Raw genomic sequence first — 23,368 nt, 5'->3', positions numbered from 1 at the left:
ATTTTTGACTGGTGTTTAAATGTGGTTTATCTTTATGTGTTTACTGATGGCTGATCTGTCAGAGTGCCAAGCTTCTAGGAATTTGTTAGTGTTTTCTTAGCTTAGCTTAGGAAATTCACAGGTGGTTGAGTTTTTGTAAAGTGAAGAGGTTTCCATTGTAACTTTTGACCTCTTGATATTGATGTTCAGGACTGCACCCTGCTAGTCCTGTCTGTCTGTCCAATGTAGTGTTGGAGTCCTAATACTTGGTCTTCTTGCTAGTGCAATCCTTCTCAAATAGTGGGGCCCCTAGAGCGATGGCAGGGGGGGCTCATGTGATCCCGGGGAACATGTTTGGTACCTCTTGATTGATTCTTGAGTGTTTTCCCAGTTACACGCTGCTCTAAGCCCAGAAGAGAAGGTGGCCAGGTGGGGCAGGACAGCTGTGTGGGTTTTTGTTGTTTGCGGTGGGTGCCACAGTAATCATGAACTTAAGCTGGCCTGGCCCCATGTCAAAAGAGGGCGGTAATCACAATAACATAGGCCTGCCTAACCGAAAATAGGCTCCACTGAGTTCAGTGTCACTTACTCCCAGGTAAGTGGTAGAGCAGCATTCCCCAGCCAATAGTTTGCTTGCAGCTTATAATAAATATTAACACTAAAATTCCATTGGGGCTTAAATTGGAGAGTTGGGGGGTGCGCAAAATGTTTACTTATTCCTGGGGGGGGCGTAGCAGAAAATAATTTAGAAGCACTGGGCTAGTGGGTCGTTTGGTTTCCTTAAAATATTATGATGTGCCTTAGTTGATTAGTGTGCTATGATGATCTTGTGCGATGTTAACACTATGATGGTTGTTTCTAATATGTTTTTGATGTATGGAAGTATTATCCTTTCATTAGCTTGTGTTGGTTGTGCTGCAGTGGATTGAGTGGTCACTTTAGTGGCATGGATTCTTTTGCTAGTTGTGGGACCTGGGATAGAAAGATTGCGGTGACATCAAGTCAAACAATGACCTCATTTTCCTCTTTTATTAGGTCTATGATTTTCTGGAGGTACTGTAGTGGGAAGACAGAATATCTCTGTGAGATATAAAAGTTTCTTTGTAAGTTTTAGCTGTATTGTATGTTGGAGTCCCTGGCAGCGACACAACTGGATGAAGATATATATTGGGACTTGGGGCTTCCACAAAAGTTTGGAAAAATGGGTTCACTACTTTTCATCTGACCTTTCTTGGTTGGGTCATTAAGATGTCTTTTGTTCAGGTTGCCTAGTTGTCTAATTTCTGCACTGGGTTAACATTTACTGGGATGCAGTAGGAGTCAAGTGGCAAAGGTCAAAGATAGAACCATCCTAACATTATCTGATGTATCCTTCCTTTTTTTAGTGAAAAGCACTTAGGGCTGTAACTCCTAAACTGGCTCAATCCCAGGAACAACATCAGAGCTAATAAACTAATGGCCTCCAAACCCTCGGTAGCTGAGGTCTGTTCTCTCTCCCATGCTACAGCTGAGGATACAGAGTTCATTAAAAAGAAAAGAAAACAGAGGAAGAAGAGGGTGCCTAGAAGGGAGAAAACTTATTTCATATTTTGTCATCTTCTGTCTGGCCAGCTCAATCTGACAAGATTGGTACACTTCAGGTTCCATCAATTAAACAATTGGGACCACAGAAAAATACAACCGCTCTCTGCTTTTTTAAAAAATTGGTTTTGTGTTTTTCTAGTGTTCCTTGTTTTTAAATGTTTCGAACCACCAGAATCGCTGGGAGTCAGGTGGCGTATACGTTTTAATCAGCATCTCCATCTGGACTAAACTAGTAAGTATATGCCTAAGTCCTGCAAGCCATACATATATTTCAATGAGTCATGCATTGGTTCTGTGTGGCAAAATAAAATCAGCAGGGCGAGGTATCAGGGCAGGAGTCATCCATGATAACATGACTTGACAATTCCCCTCTTGATCTAGCTTGAAGCTGAAGAACTATGGGCGCACTTATAAACACCTGCTTAGAGCAGCTTTCCTTTTTGATGAGCATGCATGTAGCTACACGACCTCAAGTGATGTAAGTGGTACCAACTAGATGCAACCAAGGATCAATGAGGCACAGTCTCCTTAACTCAAACCCATTTTTTCTATCAAGCAACTCAGGAAAGGAAGTGCTGGCAGACAGTTTGTACACTCAAGCCTAATTTGAAACACCTTTCTGCTTCAGGCCTTCTACCCAGCACGTCCCTAATGAAGAATCTAAGGAATAAATGTGCCTATTCTTCCTATTTCTATTGATGCATCCTGAAAATTTCCTTGAGAGGGCAGGTTCTTGCATTTCACTACATCTTGTAGGATCCAATTGAAAAATAGAAAAACCAAAAAGAAACTACCCAAAAATCAAGAACAGAACAGCTGGAAGGGACTTTGGAAGTCTTCTAGTCCAGTGTTTTTCAACCAGTGTGCCATGGCACACTAGTGTGCCGCGAGACATGGTCAGGTGTGCCGCGAAGAAAGAAGCTCAGGTTCTGGTCTCGCAACTTTTTGTTGAGAGAGTGAGAGTGAGAAAGAGAGAGAGAAAGAAAGAGAGAAAGAGAGAAAGCAAGAGAGAGAGAGAGAGAGAAGGCAAGAGAGAGAGAAAGAAAGCAACAGAGAGAGAGAGAGAGAGAAAAGGAGAGGAAGGGAGAGAGAAAGAGAGAAAGCAAGAGAGAGAGAAAGAGAGAGAGAAAGAAAGAGAGAAAGAGAGAAAGCAAGAGAGAGAGAAAGAGAGAGAGAAAGAGAGTGAGAGAGAGAGAGAAGGCAAGAGAGAGAGAAAGAAAGCAAGAGAGAGAGAGAGAGAAAAGGAGAGGAAGGGAGAGAGAAAGAGAGAAAGCAAGAGAGAGAGAAAGAGAGAGAGAAAGAAAGAGAGAAAGAGAGAAAGCAAGAGAGAGAGAAAGAGAGAGAGAAAGAGAGTGAGAGAGAGAGAGAAGGCAAGAGAGAGAGAAAGAAAGCAAGAGAGAGAGAGAGAGAAAAGGAGAGGAAGGGAGAGAGAAAGAGAGAAAGCAAGAGAGAGAGAAAGAGAGAGAAAAAGAAAGAGAGAAAGAGAGAGAGAAAGAGAGTGAGAGAGAGAGAGAAGGCAAGAGAGAGAGAAAGAAAGCAAGAGAGAGAGAGAGAAAAGGAGAGGAAGGGAGAGAGAGAGAGAGAAATGAGCAAAAAGGGGAGGAAAAAAGAGAAATGAGAAAATGATTGAGACAGAATGAGAGGAAAGAGAGAGAAACAAAAGAGAGAGAGAAGTGACTCTTGATTTAAAGCATATGATAAAAAGCACCCAAAGAATAAGAGAGAAAAAAACCCTCACCTGTTTTTGGAAATGGTTCAAGAGTGTGTATACACACACACACACACACACACACACACACACAAGGGTGGGGAGGAGACAGGGATGGAAAAAGAGTGGAGAGTATCTTAGGGTGTCATTTTGTGTCATTTTGGTTGGTCGTGTGCCCCAGGATTTTGTAAATGTAAAAAATGTGCCGCGGCTCAAAAAAGGTTGAAAATCACTGTTCTAGTCCAACCCACTGCTTAGGCAGGAAACCCTATACCAGTGATGGCGAACCTATGGCACACATGCCGGAGGTGGTACGCAGCACCCTCCTTGTGAGTATGCAAGGCATTGCCCAGCTCAGTTCTGCCACACATGCACAGTCGTCTCTCTCATTGTCCAGCTGGTCTTTGGGTTTCTGCCATGCATGAGCAGGGGCGGGTGGGGCATGCAGGGGATGAGTGTGCATGCACAAGGGGTGTGGCGCATGCGTGGGTTATGTGCGCATGTGCAGAAGCATGCACGGGGCCACATGCACATGTGTAGAGTGCATAAGGGGCCTGTGTGCACATGCACGGGGAGCAGGGTACATGCATTGGGCCCACACACACATTGCATTTGGGGGGGGGGGCTTGCGTGCATGCTTTGGGCACTGAATCCAGAAAAGATTAGCCATCACTAACCCTAACCCAGTGATGGCGAACCCATGGCACGGGTGTCACAGGTGGCATGAGGAGCCATATCTGCTGGCACATGAGCTGTTGCCCCAGCTCAGTTCCAACGTTCGTGTGTGTGCCAGCCAGCTGATTTTTGGATTGCACAGAGGCTCTGAGAGAGCATTTTTGGTTTCCAGGAAGTCTCCGGGAGGATGGGAGAGGGTGCTTTTACCCTCCCTGGCCCCAGGGTGGAGCCTGGGCAGGGTGAAACACGAGCCTACTGGGCCCACCAAAAGTTGGGAAACAGGCTGTTTCCCACCTCTGGAGGGCCTCCAATGGGCAGGGGAAGCTGTTTTGCCCTCCCCAGGCATTGAATTATGGGTATGGGCACTCGAGCATGAGCAATAGCATGCACACAATTTCAGCACCCGAGGAAAAAAAGGTTCACCATCACTGCCCTATACCATTTCAGACAAATGATTGTCCAATTTCTTCTTAAAAACTTCCAGTGTATTTACAACCTCTGGAGGCAAATCGTTCCGCTGCTTAATTTTTCTAACTGTCAGGAAATTTCTCCTTAGTTCTGGGTTGCTTTTCTCCTTGATTAGTTTTCACCACTGTTTGAAAAGGAAGGTACAGTGTTCCCTCGATTTTCGCGGGTTCGAACTTCGCGGAAAGTCTATACCACGGTTTTTCAAAAATATTAATTAAAAAATACTTTGCGGGTTTTTTCCCTATACCACGGTTTTTCCAACCCGGTGACGTCATATGTCATCGCCAAACTTTCATCTGCCTTTAATAAATATTTTTTAAAATAAACTTTAATAAATAAACATGGTGAGTAATAATCTGAATGGTTGCTAAGGGAATGGAAAATTGCAATTTAGGAGTTTAAAGTGTTAAGGGAAGGCTTGGGATACTGTTCATAGCCAAAATTAGCGTATTTACTTCGCGGAAATTCGACTTTCGCGGGCGGTCTCAGAACGCATCCCCCGCGAAAAGCGAGGGAACACTGTTAATACCGAATGTGTGCACCTCCACTCTGTCCCTAGCAAACAGAGATGCTAAAGCACTAAACCTTATTTAAAAAAAATATTGCACTCTAATGTTTGAGGGCCACCTCAAAATATACCCCACAGGAAGCCAGGCGAGTCCCAATTTTATGCTGCAGTCCAAGTAGAAAGCGGACCATCTAAAGGAGACTATGCACAAGGTCATAAAACATTATCCGAGCTTCGTACAAACATCTGCGAGTGCCCCGTCGGCCACCACCACTTCCTTTGTAAGGAGCCACAAGGAAGAGCTCACCCCACCACTGAATAATGACTCACCTGTGATATGATGTGATTAGTCATCGCTGGCTGTTGCTGCGGTGTGGGTGGAAGCGGCTGCTGCTGCAGTTGTTGAGTGGCACACGGCAAGAGGCTTCGGCCAGGCTGCATAGAGGAGACTTGACTGCAGGCTTCAGGAGTACTTAGAGAGAGACCTTCGTTTAAAAAGAAAAAATGGAGTGGGTAGGTGTGAGCAAAGGATCTGCTTTATTTCCTGAAACAACAGAGTGGCAAGAAAAAAAAACACACTACGGAAGGATTCCAAATCCTAGACTATATGCAGAAATGTTTCCTTCCAGATATTTCATTACCCAAACTAGGTAACATCATCAGTGCTGATGTCTCTAGCAGAGCACCAAGGACTCCACATTTCAACCCTGAGCTACAGATATTTCCCTTTATTGGTAGAAATGTGTCTAGACATACTCCTGATACTCCAACATATCAGGAAAGACTTAATGAACTCAATCTGTATAGTCTGGAGGACAGAAGGAAAAGGGGGGACATGATCGAAACATTTAAATATATTAAAGGGTTAAATAAGGTCCAGGAGGGAAGTGTTTTTAATAGGAAAGTGAACACAAGAACAAGGGGACACAATCTGAAGTTAGTTGGGGGAAAGATCAAAAGCAACATGAGAAAATATTATTTTACTGAAAGAGTAGTAGATCCTTGGAACAAACTTCCAGCAGACGTGGTTGGTAAATCCACAGTAACTGAATTTAAACATGCCTGGGATAAACATATATCCATCCTAAGATAAAATACAGAAAATAGTATAAGGGCAGACTACATGGACCATGAGGTCTTTTTCTGCCGTCGGTCTTCTATGTTTCTACTCAAACTTTCCTGTGATTAGTTTACCTGCTCCAGACCTGAGCTGAGATATTCTATGGATGGATGCTCAGCCTTTTAGCTTTGTGATAAGTCCAGCTTGTTTTATTGATTTCGATACATTCTTCTGAGCATTTCTGAAGAGTCAGGGAAAAAAATATAGCTCCATAGCAAATTCATGATAAAAAAGGGAAAATTACGCAATCTTCCATCACTGAAATATCTCTTTGAGATGTACCAGAAATGATCTAATCAGCCTCTTGTAAACTTCTGATCTTCTGATCCATTGACCATAGTACATTTTATTACCACTATGCACTTGACATGTTGAGGATGGAACGTGATGTTCCAAGGACAGAATGTTTCAACCTTGAAATGATTAAAAATAACACCCTGCATAATCCTATCTTACACTGAAAAGGCTACTGCGAATGACATCCAACCAGCAAATCATATTTTGCATTATAAGTAATACAACAAAACAAAGCTGAACGAGGACCATATTTCTAGCTTCCTCGGAAATCTTTGAAAATATTTGGGGTTTTGTTTGAGTCTCACCTCTCCCCCCCCCCCCCTTCCCTCTCTCTCACAGACACACCACTCTACTAGTTAAAACTGTTCTCTTGGTAACAATAAATATAGTTACTCTAAAAGTAGAGATTTCCAATTAGGAAGAAATGGCTTCCAAATAAATTTAAGACAGAAGTTGAAAAACAATATGTGAGCAAGCGATTCCTACATATACAATACATCTCAGCCAAATAACGGGGTAAAATTAGGAATGTTTTTATACTGAGTGCAAAGAAGATGCTTTATCGGATGCTAGCCATAATTATTTTCACATATTCAGAGAGTTCTAGATTTGCATCAGTTTCACTTAGTGTTACACTCTATGTCCAGATCCTTTTAAAAATGCCAGTAGCTGTACTATACATTTATCTCAAGTAGCATAGGTGCTTTTAAGGCAAAATCTCCATCAATTTCACCTTTTTAAAATGAAAAATACAAAAGTGGGCATGTGTAACATTAAGGCACTGGAGAAAAGGGGGTGGAGGAGATAAAGTAAAATATGCACCAGGATGTATATATTATGTATGTAGGAAAATAGGCGTTGGATACTCACCTGAATGCATCTTCTCATATGTAGAATGAGGACAGTAGTCACGTGGGTTATGCTCCATGTCCTAGCCAATCAGGACCGAGCCTTCAGTCTTTTTAAATACAGACGGATCCGCTCCTTTCCCAGATATCGCGAATCCGTAGACTTGGCTCAATAGTGGTGGCTCTGTGGGAGAGCCAATCTGCTTGGAGATTGAGATCCCCTGAGACGTGGTCTACTGTCAGGGAGAGGAGGTGTCTCTCTGCCCAAAGGTCCAGTTTCATGGATTCCCGCATCAGGGCTTTGGAATGGGCCCCTTGTTTGCATATATGGCTCTTGGTAGCCATGTTGTTGGTGAGTATCTGGACATGATGATGTTTTATTTGGTACCTGAAGTGTTTGAGGGCTAGAGAAACTGCTCTCAGCTGCAGCCAGTTGATGGGGCGATTGGAATCTGCCTTCGACCATGTGCCCTGGGCTATCATACTTTTCGAGTGGGCTCCCCACCCCATGAGGCTGGCATCTGTTGTGATGGTGATGTGCGCCAGAATCCTGAAGTGGGTGCCCTTGGCTAATGCAGAGGATAGCCACCATGAGAGAGACCATGAGACAGATGAGGGAACCGGAATGATGTGGTGGGAGGTGCTCTGACCGGATCTCTGAAAGAGCAACAGAAGCCATTGAAATTCCCTGGCATGAAGCGTTGCCCAGGGAATGATATCTATACATGAGACCATTTTGCCTAGGAGGGCAAGGTCCGTAATGCTTTTCTGCCTATCTTGAGAGGGGGAAACGGTTGATAGGATGGAGTCTATCTGGGTTCAAAGGTGCTGGATGATAGTATCCGGGACTAACTGGCTTTTAGCTTGGTTAACTGAGAACCCATGACTTTGTAGTAAAGTTATAGTAGTTCAGAGATCCGAAAGGGTAGCCTCCTTAGAGGCTGCATGAATTAGAATATCATCCAGATAGCCCTGAATGTGAATGGGTACTGACCGAATATAAGCAGCCAGAGCCACCAGTAGTTTGGGGAAACTCTGGGAGCTGAGGACAGTCCTATATTGGAAGTGGCGACCTTGAAAGGCAAATCTGAGAAATTGTCTGTGGCCTTTAAGGATGGCAATATGGAGGTAAGCTTCCATCAGATCTAAGAAGGCCATAAAGTCTCCCAGATGGAGGGAGGCCAGGATAGAGGCAAGATAATGCATCTTATAATTCCTGTACCTGATGTATTGATTTAACTTCTTCAGGTCTAGTATAGCCCTTCATCCGCCTGAAGGCTTGGGTACTACAAAGAGGATGGAGTAGAAACCTGAACCCCTATGAGAATAGGGAACGGGTTGGATGGCTCTGATGGATAATAAGTGGTCAATGGCCTTCTCCTTCAGGAGTCTGGAGGCCTGAGACCTAGGAAGTGGACCAGAAATAAAAAACGTGGGGGGAAGGCAAAGGAAAACCCCACTGAACTGTAACTAATACCCATGGGTCCTTAGAGGATAGTTGCCAGGCTGGAAGGAACCAGGCCAGGTATATATGGAAAATAACCATCTAGATCTTTTGGAGGGTCAGGTGGAGGAGTTACCTCTCTACCCCCTGTTAGATCTACCCACGGTAGACCTATCTGCTTGGTTTCGAGGCCTGGGGTTATACTGGCTTGATGTCCGCTGAAAGCCAAAATTCTGGTCTGGTTGGCAAAAGGAACGCCGAAAGGATTGTTGAAACTTTGTTGCCTTCTTGATCGTGGGGCCAAGAATCGTCCTCTTGTCCGACATCTCTGTTAGAAGAGGGTCCAGGAGGTCCCCAAATAGGTTCGTACGTTTGAGGGAACCAATAGCCAGTTGCCATTTCTGGCAAACTCCTGCCTGCCATGGCCTAAGCCAAAGGAGCCTCCTGGCCACAATGGTTGCTGCTATGAATCTGGCCGAAAATCAGGAGGCCTGGAGGGTGGCATTCACTTCATATAGTGCTGAAGCAAAAATGTTGTTTAGATCCCCGAAGGTCATCCAGGGGAATGTGATGTTGAATTTATTTATTTACTTATTTACTTACTTACTTACTTATTTATTGGATTTGTATGCTGCCCCTCTCCGAGAAATCGGAGCCTTTGCTGGAGCCACAGTAGCATCGCCCTGGCAAAGGATGCGGAAGCTGTGGTTCTGATGGCCCATGTGTCTGCCAAATGGCTCTTTGCTCTACAAGCCGATCTTCGGCTTTCGTTACCTCTTCAGTATCTCCAGGCATGGCAGCGGCTGAGTAGAGGGCCTTAATTGGTTTCTCTACCTTGGAGAAATTCAACAGATCTTCATAGGAGGGAGCTACTTTGTACAACTTCTTGTCCCTAGATGAAGGGCTGGGTCCCACCACTGGGGATGTCCACTGCTTCAGTAAGGCATCTTTGAAGAATTCAGGCATAGGAATTACATCAGTATCTTGTCCTTCCTCAGAGAAGAAGGGACACGTTTCCTGTTGAGCTGGAGCAGGTGTAGTAGAAGGTGGATCCTGCGAAGCGAGACCTGTGGTCACACGAACCTTGTGGAGAAGTGCCTTAAACAAGTGAGGAGGGAAGATGGTAGAAGATACCAGTGGCTTGGCAGGAACATCTTCATCCTCCAAGTGGCCCTGAAAGGGGTCTTCTCTGGAGAGGTCCTGCTCTTCCTCATCCTCTTCTTCTTCCTCGGAGGAGGAAACCTCAGGGGGAATAGGGTCCGGTCTCCACCTGAGAGAGAAGGATGGTTGAGAAGCCCTAGCCTGTCTGGAAAGGACAGACGCAGATGAAGGAGCATTTAGTGCCAGGATTCTGGAATCAATAGCTTGAGATAAGGCTGTTAGCATAGCCTGAAAGTCAAGAGGCACATTAGAAGAAGATTGAGAGACAGGAGGCTCAACCCTGGGTTCCTGGTCTGGGCCAGGATCTGGAGGGGAGTCTTGTTGGGTCTCTGAAATCTCAATCCCTGAGCCCCAAAGATCAGGTTGGGATCTCTTCAGGTTAGGTTCATCTAGGGCTGAGTTATTATCACCCGAAGGAGACAGCTCTGGAGCTTCTGATGGGTTAGATAGAAACAGAAATATAGAAGATTGACGGCAGAAAAAGACCTATGGATATAGGTTTATCCCAGGCATGTTTAAATTTAGTTACTGTGGATTTACCAACCACGTCTGCTGGACGTTTGTTCCAAGCATCTACTATTACTAGGTGAGCTAATGTGAACCTGCGCTTGCACTCTGAGACGTGTAATTTTTTGCAATGTTTTGTCCCTCCTTTTCTCAGCTCTAGTAGGTTTGGAAGCTAAGCCACCTTGAGCTGGAGGAATAGAAGCCTGAGAGATTCTATGTCATCCTCAGTAGCTCTATTGGTTTTTTGAGTGCACTTGCCTCCTGTGGGATTCCTCTTGGGGTTCCTGGATGCCATGGGTGCGGTTGAATAACCCCAGGAAGGCAGAGCCAAAGGAAATTTAATATGCCTCAAGGTAACTTGACTGCCCTAGCCCCTGGTCCTGGGGCCTCTACTGCCCTCTGTTCCCCTGGAGACTTTCCAGGGAGAAGGCATAGAGAGAGTAGGATCTAGGCCCTCTAATATATGCAAAGCAGCGCCAAATTTTAAGGTGGAATCCCAAGAGAGGGCCTAGTATGGAGTGTGGTGTGGAGAAGACTACTGCGACTTGCTCGGGGCTGCGGCTGGGCTTGGCGCCAAACGGTACTGTTTGTGCTAGCTGATGGCGTTTGGAATTTGAGAGAGCTTAGACCACGACACCAAATAAAAGGAAACGCCAATTGTAGTAAACAAGAATCAGCCCCGAGGATGGAGAGAAGAAAAAACCCGCTCCCGAGTGTTTGCGCCGCTATAACTCAAGCCGGGCAGTTTCAAAACCGAAAGCGAAAGCAGCAGCGAGGTGTGGCACTGGCCTGCTAATTGTCGCTGTGTGGAGCCTTGCTGCTAAAATCTCCCACACACCTTCGGCTAAATCACCAAAGGCGAGCTGCCACCAAGGGGAGGCTTTAAAGCCACTTTTATTCTCTGGCCCTGGAAAGGAGGGCGGGAAGAGGGAGGAAATTGGAAACGATTAAGTTATCGTGCTTTTTGCTGTGTTAGGAATGTGAGCGGAGGAGAGAAGTAATGAGGGGAAGAAAATAAGAAGAATTGAAGAGGCCACTAAGAGAGGAGCCACCAAACATTCTGCAATGCAGAGGACCAAGCAAAATCTGGGAAAGGAGCGGATCCGACTGTATTTAAAAAGACTGAAGGCTCGGTCCTGATTGGCTAAGACACGGAGCATAACACACGTGACTACTGGTCTCATTCCCAAGTATGGAGAATAACCTTTATCTTCAGTCATGTTCCACATTCGGTCAAATGCTTTGATTCACAACAGAATCATACTACAAAACAGATTCAGACTAAGTTTCTCACTATAATATACACCATAATTGACTTATTATTACAGGAGGACCTCGAGTTACAATGGCAATTTGAAGTGGAATTTTTCTGTCACTAAGTGATGTGGTTGTAAAGGCTCGACATCACAGGATTTGCATTGCTTAGCAACAGCAGTCCTATCACACACCCTGTTGTCATCATTAACCCAAGGATCATTAGCTGAGAATATAAACTAATTCAAACCATTCCCATTTTGGTCCTTCCCATGCTAAGACTCAGTTCTTTTAAGTTAAGGGACTGACTTTAATTCCCTCCAACAGCCTATTCCCGTTCTCCCTAATATCAATCCTGCTGGCCACCCAGCACCCTACCTTGCAGGACAGCAAACAGTCCCAAAACTGTGCAGCTTTTGGCTCCCAGTTGCATTGCAACTCAGGGGTGTCTTGGCTTTGCATTGCTACTCTGGAGCTGCAAGAAGTCCCTGAACTGCAGCGCAAATTAGCGCAAGGCTCTAGTTGACTCAAGAAGCTGCAAACAATAGTTTTAAGCTTTTTCGAAGGTTGCCTGGCATTCTAGAGTCCCCGTTAAGGGGCTGGCTGGGTACAGACTTGCCTTCCCCCTGTCATCTTTTAAGAAGTTTGTGACGGGGAGTGCGATCTGTGAAAATGACAAAGAATTGTTGGTAAAAATTGGTGAAACCCATAAAACTAATTGATCACAGAGCAGCATCACAGTGCAAAAAAGCAGTCAGTCACCCAGTTGCCCTGATCCAAAGACAAAGCCCCACGCCATCCTAATTCTGCAGCTCTCGCCACCCTGCGCTCCAACCCTGCAAGCTGACTTTTGCTGCCATTTTGCTCCCACTGCTACTGTGGTATGCCCGATCTGGTCCTCGTTGGCCATCTGAGGCCTTTTTCTGAAGGTCTCGCAAAAACTTCCCATGATAATCTTGGGAAGAAAGCCTACAGAAGGGTCAGGTTGAGCATGCTTGGTCAGCAAGCAGGAGCAAAAGAAGGACAAAGGCCAATGTGACCAATACAACACAGAGGCTACGGAGTATAGGGGCCAAAAAAGGTAGAGATTGGGGGCGGGAGAGAGAAAGAAGCAAACGGGAAAACTGAAATGCCCCTGGAGTCATATGTTTCGACAGGCTATCATGGGCCCAAATTTTGATCACATGACCACGGGGGGCTCTGCGATGGCAGACAAGGACCGGGTATATGTACCATTCATTCAACATTGCCGTAATTTAAAAGTATAAATTTACAGTTAAAAAATTTAACTCTCTTAGAACTTTTGATTCTGCCTGCAACCAAGATAGGGTGCCATCCCAAATGTGGTTAATAACTATCCTTGACAGGGCATGAGGCAGCCCAAATGTATACAGTGGGCCCCAAGGATAAAGTTGGATTCCAAATCTTATAGAATCAAATCAAATATCTGCCTGGGGGAGGGGAAGACGAAAACAGGATCTGATTATTTTATCATCCTATTCTGTATCCCTTCCTTTGGGTTAACTCTTAAGATGAGTCCTTTTTAAAAAAATATCTGGCAAACTTAATATTCTAAACAACACCCCCTCCCTCCAGAAACCCTTTTTTCCCCCTTTTTCCCTGTGAAGGCTTTCAAAGTTCTGTTTCTGACTGTAATGGTATGACCATAATTACAGTGGCATTTGAGTAACAGCAGGCAGTGACTAGTTTTTACTCCCACAGGCATTCTTGCAAGGGACAGAATTATCATCACCACTTCCCCTGATGAATGCAAAGGATTCAGGAAATATATTACATTTATTTACTTTTAGTTAAGAGCCAACAACCAACACCACACAGATCTCAATCCACTGTGACTCTGTGCACTAGCACTTAGACTTACATACCGCTTCACAGTGGCTTTACAGCCCTCTCTAAGCAGTTTACAGTCAGCATATTGGCTCCCAACAATCTGAGTCCTCACTTTTCCGACTTCACAAGGTTGGAAAGCGGAGTCAACCTTGAGCCGGTCAGGATTGAACTGCTGAATGCTGGCAGCTGGCAGTCAGCAAAAATAGCCTGCAGTATAGCATTCTAACCATTGCATTTCCGCAGCTTTGCTTTGATTGATATGGTATATGATGTGATATATAATTGCTGTTTTGTTATAGCACTGAATGGTACACATATTAGAAATTCACTTGTACAAGCTGACTGCTCTAGGGCAGAAGCATAAGTCTACTTCCTTGATTTTTCCCAGAAATTCACTGTATGATTAAAGGACTGATGAATGTGTGATACAGAATGTAAGTTTTCCTGAGACTCATAGACAACTTTATAGGACTCTTGTGGTACATATCCTTATGATTTGTGCATTGTGATTTAAACTGCACAGGCAATAAATGAAGCTGCTTTAGCCTTCCCATTTATTATATGTCATATTTAGTTAACTATTCCAGTTAATTTCCAAAAGACACAGAATGATGCTGTTATTACCTATTATAATATGGCTAAGCATGTTCCTACCAATAAATTGCTTTCCTTCACCCTAAGTCAGTGATGGCTAACCTTTTTGGTGCCAAGTGCCCGAAGCACACACACGTGCAAATACACGCATACAAATCCCCAAAATGCAATGCGAGCATCCCCATATATGCGCATCCCCAAACGTGCTCCACCCCGACCCATTTTTGGCTTCCAGGTTGGTGCAGGAGGCTTTCCAGGCCCAAACTGGGGTGCAGAGGCGCCTCACATTCCATGCCCCATTTTGGCTTTCAGGTTGGTCTAGGAGGCCTTCCAGGCCCCAAATAAGGCACAATGTGAGACATCCTCCCCCCCATGCGCACATGTGCCCTGTCCTTGTGCATGCATGGCGGAGACTCAAAGATCAGCTGATCAGTGGGAGGCGCACGCACATGTGCGGTAAATGTGCTGGGGCAAAGGCTGGCTTAGGTTTGCCATCACAGCCCTAAGTGGCCTCATGTATAACATATGTAATTGAAAAAAAAACACCCCAGAATACAGGATTAAAATAAAATAAATGGAAAATGGAAAAGTAACTAGACATTTTGCTTTGTATTTTACCCATATTGCTAGTATTTGGACCTTGGCTACCTGTCTGCCTCTTGCTACCAGAGAAGATTCTACATCAGTGGCAAAATAAAAACTAAAAGCCCCTTCCAAAGACAATGCTGTACTTGCTTAAAATAAATGATCTTAAGGAACGGTTGCTATGCAAAAAGAAAATTATAATTAAGTAGACTTCTGTGGCACCATCTATTCTTCTTTAAAAGCATGTGAAGAATTCACCTGACACAGTCTCTGGTTAAAATATTCATGTTTGGAAGACTGAGAGAGAGAGGACCAAGCTTTACTCATTGGTTTAAGAAAGCCATAGGTTTGTACGTAGATATGCCGTAAACATTCATACCGGAATCTACATGATTCTTCTTTTGTAAGTTTCTCAGGGGCTGCTCCTAAGGAAGGAAGCATTTTTCACATAATTGTAAACCCCACATCAAGAATCAGAATAATCAACCATTTCTACACAGAGGAGGGGTGGCTAGACATTAACATAAATACTGTAGTTCTTTCCAGTTCTGTGATGGAGAGAAATATGGTCTCCTTGATTATCAATCCAGGAAGCTTACAAATGAAATGTGTTTTGTCTACATCCTGCTGACTGAACATTGGATGTTTATTGGTTGAGAAGTACCTGAGAGGCCAGGAGAAAGAATTGGTAGCAGGGAAGAGGTTATGTAGTACTAGTACCCAATAAAGAAAATGCTGGCAATGAAGAGGCTTGAAGAAAGAGGGACATAATCAGAAACAGGACTAAAATTACAACCTCCTGATACCCCGCTGGGTCTGAAATGCCAACCCAGACACAGAAATTTCCCTTTTTGCTGCTAATTATGCACTCAAACTCCTACGTTGGGGAGTAGGTAGCACCATCCAAATTGCATTCCTCACCCAGGTCTGTGTCTATTATGCTGGTACTCCAAAATAAGTTTAGCATGAAGGGAAACCCAAGCTGTGTGATCAAAATACGGCACATCCAATACATTTAATTATACACCTCTTTGATAACACTTTACAAAATAGTACTAATCTGAGGGCAGAAATAACTACTTGCTTAAAGCCACTCCATGAATTTGCATTCGAGACTTCCTACCCCACAGCTCCTGCCTTTGGTCACATTCCCACACAAGTTCTTGGTGTTCTTAAGAACTTTTCATTGCGTAATACATTCATGTACCAGCTGCCATGCAACACTCCTCCACCAGTCCCTCTGCACATGGGAATAATGTGACAAAGAAAAATGGAAGCAGAAAAGGGGTGAAATTTAGTCATTTGTGGGATAGTGATGGTGGAACATTTAAAAGTAACCAATGGAGATACAGTGATCCCCCGATTATCGCGAGGGTTCCGTTCCAAGACCCCTCGCGATAATCAATATTTCGGGATGTAGTGGTGCGGAAGTAAAAACACCATCTGCGCATGCGTGCCCCTTTTTCCATGGCTGCACATGCGCAGATGGTGGAGTTTGCGTGTGGGCGGCGGGGAAGACCCGGGGAAGACCCAGGGAAGGTTCCTTCGGCCGCCCAACAGCTGATCTGCTCGGCAGCGCGGCAGCAGCGAGGAGCCGAAGATGGGGTTTCCCCATTGCCCAGGCAACGGGGAAACCCCATCTTCGGCTCCTCGCTGCTGCCGCGCTGCCGAGCAGATCAGCTGTTGGGCGGCCGAAGGAACCTTCCCTGGGTCTTCCCGCCGCCCAGGCAAAGGGGAAACCCCAAGATCGCTTGCCGCTTGCCCGTTCGCCCGCCCGCCCGGCTGCTCGCTTGCTGCTCGCTTGCAGCGCGGCAGCAGCGAGGAGCCGAAGATGGGGTTTCCCCGTTGCCCAGGCAACGGGGAAACCCCATCTTCGGCTCCTCGCTGCTGCCGTGCTGCCGAGTAGATCAGCTGGTGGGCGGCCGAAGGAACCTTCCCTGGGTCTTCCCGCCACCCAGGCAAAGGGGAAACCCCAAGATCGCTTGCCGCTTGCCCGTCACCCGCTCGCCTGGCCGCTCGCTTGCCGCTTGCCCATTCGCCCGCCCGCCCGGCTGCTCGCTTGCCGCTTGCCCGTTCGCCCGCCCGCCCGGCTGCTCGCTTGCCGCTCGAGAGCAAGAGGGGGAGAGATAGAGAAAGAGAGAGAAGGAAAGAAAGAGATGAGAGAGGGAGGAAGAGAGTGTGAGAGAGGAAGAAGCAAGATAGAGAAAGAGAGAGAGAAAGAAAGATGAGAAAGGAAGGGAGTGACGTCATTGGGTGGAAAAATCGTGATATAGCGTTTCGCAATGATCGGGATCGTGAAACTCGGGGGATCACTGTACAACTAAAGGACCAGCATAAAAAGAAGCAGCATCCATTGTGCATTTTTATTACAGATTTTGTACACATGAGATAAAATAAATAAAAAAATCTGAGAATATGAATCAATAAATCACCCAGCAACACACTCTATTCTTAGTGCTTTAGTTGTGAACCACACTGATTACTACGTGCCTGCCTTGATGCTTTCTTCTGTGACTTGAAAAGCCTACAGTATGTGCATGGCTTAAAAATGGGTGTCAAATAGCTAGGTGCCAAAGACAACACAAAAATGTCAACATTCTTTGATGCAAAGACCCACTTTTCATGCATCTGCAGACGGGTGGCAGGATTTTTCTCCAACACCATGCCGACTATGAAGGCAGGGGATCATGTTCGTAAACAAGTGCGCCGAAAGGAAACACGGCAAAAGGAATAAACAAAGGCATATCAGTGCCTGCCCTTGAAGTAAACAGGGTGAGTAGATGGCTGCTTAAATATGAGTCATCCCAAGTGCGGTAGGAAGCAACAGTGAGAGAGGAGACACAATGTTACTTTGTGCCACCCTCTCTATTGACACATTCCTATTTCTGAAAGTAAGAGGATGCATCAGTACATCTGTAAATGCATCAATCCACCCCACATATTAAGTATGCTACATAATATTGCAGAGTGACGGAAGAGAATCTTGGAAGCGCATGTCCTTTCACCTAGATGGGAAAGAAATAACAGTAGGCTGACTTACCCATACAAATAGCAAGTACCAAAACTGATGCCGATGACTGTTAAAATAGGATTGAAGGGACTTCTCCATGTACCACTTCTCCTTCGGAAGTGCATTTAATGTTACCAACATTTCCCAAACTGCGACCTTGTTCATGTTTCAGATTACAGGCTGATCATCTTTAATTGCTGATATGCGAGGTAGGTGAAATCACATTTCCTAGGCTTGTTTACCTGATGTAAGAGATGTGAAGTTCATCTTTCCCAATGATTATTCAAGACCCACCATCATTCTGGGTTGCACATAGGAAAGCTCATCAGTTTTTCTTTATGGTCTGTTTCTAGCTGGAAAGCATCTATGTTACACCAACACTCCGCAGTCTGCATTGGTTGCCGATCAGTTTCCGGTCACAATTCAAAGTGTTGGTTATGACCTATAAAGCCCTTCATGGCACCGGACCAGATTATCTCAGGGACCGCCTTCTGCTGCACGAATCCCAGCGACCAGTTAGGTCCCACAGAGTGGGTCTTCTCCGGGTCCCGTCAACTAAACAATGCCACTTGGCGGGACCCAAGGGAAGAGCCTTCTCTGTGGCGGCCCCGGCCCTCTGGAACCAACTTCCCCCAAGAAATTAGAATTGCCCCCACCCTCCTTGCCTTTCGTAAGCTACTTAAAACCCACCTCTTCCGCCAGGCATGGGGGAAATGAGAAACTCTTTCCCCCTAGGCCTTTACAATTCTATGCATGGTATGTATGTATGTATGTTTGGTTTTTATATTAATGGGTTTTTAATCATTTTTAGTATTGGATTATTATTGCTGTTATCCGCCCCGAGTCTCCGGAGAGGGGCGGCTTACAAATCCAATAAATAAATGAATGAATGAATGAATGAATGAATGAATGAATGAATGAATGAATGAATGAATAAATAAATAAATAAATAAATAAATAAATAAATAAAAATAATCTATGAAGATTCTCAGTCATCCAAGTCATGGTTGTCCCAAAGGTGCTTTTTCAAGAGTCAACAGGGCTTTCTGGTTTTTCTTTGAAGACGTTTCGCTTGGGTGAGAAGGAAAATGTCTTTCAAAGAAAAACGTGCCTCTTGAAAAAGCACCTTTGGGTCTAGCAGGGAGTGATTACAGTTTTGGCTGAATTTTATCTGCCAGTTAGATAAAGAAGTCTCAGAATGAAATTACAGAATCCTGAAGGGTGCTTTTTTTCCTAAATCCAAGAGTGTTAGAGAAGGCTTATTTCTGCACACCGTTCTCATTGATGGGTTATCACGCAACAGGACTCTGTGGTGTCAGCAGCCATCAACATTGAAACTTGTACCAGAATATGGTATGACCTACAACAGCTCAAGGGGGGAAAGGGAAGACTGAGCATTATCACTGCGGGTTGCTTTTCAATGTGAACATTCTTTAAAGCTGAAGCAACACTAACAAGGGGCTTCATGAAATCCAACAAATTAGGGCTCAGAAATAAAAAATGACATCATGTTTAAAGCAGTTTATAACTGGATTAAAAATATAGAAGGTTATTTTGTCAAGATGGCCAGTGTTGTGGATAAGATCCAGACCCAGGCCGGATTGACTTTTTCTCAACGTCTTGATCATCTCTGGAATGGGACAAAAACTTTGACACCAGCTTGTTTCCTGTTGCTGGTTGTGTTTCTCATGACTGGTATCTAGTGCAAATGTTTCAGTGGTGGGTTTCTAGTTGCCTACTTTTGGTTTGGTTGGTTAATTCAGTGTTTTTCAACCAGTGTGCCGTGGCACACTAGTGTGCCGCGAGACATGGTCAGGTGTGCCGCGAAGCTCAGAGAGATAAAGAAAACAAGAGAGAGAGAAAGAGAGAAAGAAAGAAAGAGCAAGAGAGAGAGAAAGCAAGCAAGAGAGAGAGAAAGAAAACAAGAGAGAAAGCAAGCAAGAGAAAGAAAGAAAGAGAAAGAGAACAAGAGAAAGAAAGCAAGAGAGAGAGCAAGAGAGAGAAAGAAAGAGAAGGAGGGAAGGTGGGAGAGAGAAAGACATAGAGGGAAGTAGGGTGGGGGAGAGAAAGAGAGCAAAAAAGAGGAAAGAAGGAAGAGAGAAAGAAAGAGGGATGGAGAGAGAAAAAAAAGAGGGAGAGAAAGAGGGAGAGAGAAATAGAGCGAAAGGGAGGAAGAGAGATATTTTTTTTGTCCAAACTTTTTTTAGCGCCCCCCCCCCCTCAATGTGCCCCATGGTTTTGTAAGTGTAAAAAATGTGCCGCGGCTCAAAAAAGGTTGAAAATCACTGGGTTAATTGGTCTGTTGTGTGGAAGTTTGGGTGGCTCAGAGTGGGGAATTTATGGTGGGTGGTGTGTGCGTTTGGGATTGTTATGTGTGTTGGGCCTGGTCTTTAGGCGTTCGGTGAATTTCATTGTATAAGTATACTGTGTACAATGACAATAATAAAGTATTTAAATTGAAATTTCTGTAGAGTTAAGCAATGCCAATGCGTAAAATGTGGGCTGGGACCCACTGGAAGGGAGACCAAGAGGATTACTATTTTTTTATTTTTTTATTGATTGATTGATTGATTGGATTTGTATGCCGCCCCTCTCCGGAGACTCGGGGCGGCTAAAAGCAATAATAAGACAGCGTATAACAACAATCCAATACTAAAAACAATTAAAACCCATTATAATAAAAAACAAACAAACATACAGACAGACATACCATGCATAAAATTGTAAAGGCCTAGGGGGAAAGAGGATCTCAATTACCCCTGAGCTGTATTCGTCAAGAAGTTAGAATATCTTGTTTTACTTGAAGGGCAAAGGAAGAAGGAAGAGATACCTGGCCGGGCAGTCCTGTTGGCGCCATTCCCTTTGCCAATGCCGCCAATGCTGTCTCCTCGAGTCAAGATGGAAATGCCACTGAAGCTGCTGGCTTTGGTGACCGGAGGGCGTAGATTGCGCGTTGAGCCGTCGGAGTCCGTGCTGCTCCACGGCCGAGGCTCCAGGGATTTCATATCATTCTCCGTGCTGCTCTGGCGGCTGCCTGAAGCCCGGCTGAGGCCATCTCGGTTGCCCCTGTGTCAGGGATGGCAATGGTTAAAAGTCATCATGGACCAGAAAAGGCATGTCTAAACAATCAAGATGTCAATGTTTTGGTACTGGGACAGCAGACAAATGAGCACAGGTAGCTTACACTGAAAAGGGCCGGCTCAAAGCTACTGGCCTTCAAACAGACTAACGTATAGGCAGATGGACCTTACAGGCTGCTCCTGGAGAAATAGGCAGAATGGTCAGCATCACAATATTCGATGACAAACAGGAGTCAAAACTGCCCTGCGGATGCACTCATAACGAATGCTCTAACCCAGGGGTAGGGAGAGTTGGCTCTTCTATGACTTGTGGACTTCAACTCCCAGAATTCCTGAGCCAATCTTGCTAGTTGAGAAATCCTGGGAGTTGAAGTCCACACGTCAATAGAAGAGCCAACTTTGCCTACCCCTGCTCTAACCAAATGGCAGGATGAGTTCAAGCCTGTCTGGGCACTGCCATTAAAATTGGGATAGCCCTCCTAACTCAGGTAGCAGGTATTTCCAGTAGTCCATTTAAATTTAAGAAGCGTTAACTATTTGGTGAGTAAACTGCAGCATGGGCGTCACAAAACCTTTTGTGCTAGTTATAGAGATTGCAATGTTTCCTCACGTAGCACAAGCCTGTAACTGCTCCTTACAAACACAGTCAAAATACCGCAGGGCTCAAAAACATAGAATCTGCAAAGCATCACTAAACAAGAGCAAACTGGTGAGAATTGGGAGCATAGCTGGAAGAAAAGTGTGAAACTACTGGCAGTCTAGTTTGTATGTGCGAAGGTACAAATGAAAAATAAGATTGTTTCTAAATCTCAAGACAGAATTAGACAGGTTAATAGGAGGAAGTTTATTAAAATTACAGGGAGTTATGTAACAGTGAGGACAGCAGAAATGAATACAGTTCAACAACGATTCCCCAAGAAAAACAATTCAGAAGTAAGTGGGGAAGGACAAAGTATTTAATATTCAAAGTCATTTAGGAAAGCTTTAATGGGCTGAAAGGACATTCATAGGTTTTGTACTGCTTGCCCAGACTGAGATAATATTATAATTCACGAGCTGGAAACTGAAATATACATAGCCAACACCATGTTGTATCTCAACGCTTTACACCGGTCTTTCCGGTTTACACGGGTCTTTTGACCTCAGGTTTGCAATCCCTGGGAATAGAAACTAACTGTTTTTAAATACCAAATGCTGATAACTACAGCTCTATTAACAAACTTCTAATACTGGCATACAGTCCTTCAGACAACATGCATGGTCTAGATAAGAGTGCATTGAGAAGAGAGGGGGAAAAGCCTTAAGACCCAATGATGGAAAAAGAGGAAAAGGAAGGGGAATGGAAGGATTTATTGATCCAGTAGGTATAAAATGTGTATCTTTTTGCAGATACAGTGATCCCTCGATTTTCGCGGTGGTTGCGTTCTCAGACTGCCCGCGAAAGTCGAATTTCCGTGAAGTTGAGATGCAGAAGTAAAAACACCATTTTTGGCTATGGACAGTCAAAAACTACCCCCGTGCACCCTTTCCCAAGGCCGCGCAAGGAGCCGGGCTTGAAGTTGGGGGCGGGGAGCGCCGAAAGTGTGGAGGCCGGCAAAGATTGTTTTGAATGTCGGCCGCCCCCGCCCCCCCCAGCACCTCCGGCCCCCTCGCCGCTACCCCACACCCGCCCGATCCGCCCCTCTCACCGGCTTTCTTGGGGCACGGGTCCTCCTGCAGCAGTGCTGGCGGCTACAGCTTCTTGACCTCCTCATTCGGCCACTAGCCGCTCTGAGCGCTTTGAGAATGCCCACCCCTCCCCTCTCGCAGTCCCTTAGCTGAGAGCGCTTTCGTCCCAGCTGTCAGCAAGGGGGCTGCAGGAGAGGCTGGGAAGGCATTCTCACAGAGAGAGAGCAACAGACAGAGCGAGATAGAAAGAGTGAGAGACAGAGTGAGAGAGAGAGAGAGCAAGAGGGGGGAGAGTGGAAGGTAGAGAGAGAGAGAAATGATAGAAAAAAGGGGAGAAAAAAGAGAAATGAGAAAATGATTGAAGCAGAGAATGACAGGAAAGAGAGAGAAAGAGAGAGAAGTGACTCTTGGTGATGACGTATGACGTCATCGGGTGGGAAAAACCGTGGTATAGAAAAAAAACCGCAGAGTATTTTTTAATTAATATTTTTTGAAAAACCATGGTATAGCCGTTTCATGAAGTTTGAACCCGCGAAAATCAGAGGGATCACTGTATCTTCTTCAGGTCTAACTATCTTAAATCTCTGGTTTTCAGTTTACTCCTATGTTTTTTTTAAAGAAATGTTAGTTTAAAAACACTTGATTTTGTTGCACCTAAGGAGCTCTTAAATGATGATGCACTGAGTTTGTAAACAAAGATCTGCATATTCACAATCTTCCTCCCTTCATTTGCTCCAGGAGGATGCCTATTATTGAATGTGATCAATTACAGGAGGAATTCCTCCAGCTTCTTTGTACTAACAATCTACTGAACTCCGTGTGTTCAAACAGGTTTCACATTAAGACCAGTGGTGGGTTGCTACCAGTTCACCCGGGGTTCTGGGCAGCTCGGCCCACCTGCCTGGACGTCATTACAGATGATCTGTGCATGTGCAGAAGTTTTGCCCATTCGAAACGCTGTGCATAAACAAGGCAAGCGCGTGAGCGCGTTCACAGTTCTGAACTAGTAGTGAAGGTAAGCAAAACC

The 23,368-nt window shown here is 44.9% G+C and overlaps 1 protein-coding gene across 21 annotated transcripts in view; it reads right to left on the bottom strand.

The window, feature by feature from the left end:
• The window catches only part of R3HDM2 (R3H domain containing 2), a 246,597-nt gene that overhangs the window by 47,101 nt on the left and 176,128 nt on the right, over positions 1–23,368 (bottom strand). For all 21 annotated transcript variants that reach the window (XM_070740945.1, XM_070740946.1, XM_070740959.1 and 18 more), the window contains 2 exons: positions 20,424–20,659; positions 5,253–5,407 (listed from right to left, as the gene is read on the bottom strand). In XM_070740945.1, coding sequence (XP_070597046.1) covers positions 5,253–5,407; positions 20,424–20,659 — 391 coding nt within the window. The remainder of the gene's footprint in view (positions 1–5,252; positions 5,408–20,423; positions 20,660–23,368) is intronic.

The sequence above is a fragment of the Erythrolamprus reginae genome, chromosome 2, assembly GCF_031021105.1.
Source record: "Erythrolamprus reginae isolate rEryReg1 chromosome 2, rEryReg1.hap1, whole genome shotgun sequence".
Lineage (NCBI taxonomy): Eukaryota > Metazoa > Chordata > Lepidosauria > Squamata > Dipsadidae > Erythrolamprus > Erythrolamprus reginae.
The sequence above is the reverse complement of the archived record's forward strand: the minus strand, read 5'-3'. Positions and strand labels throughout refer to the sequence as shown.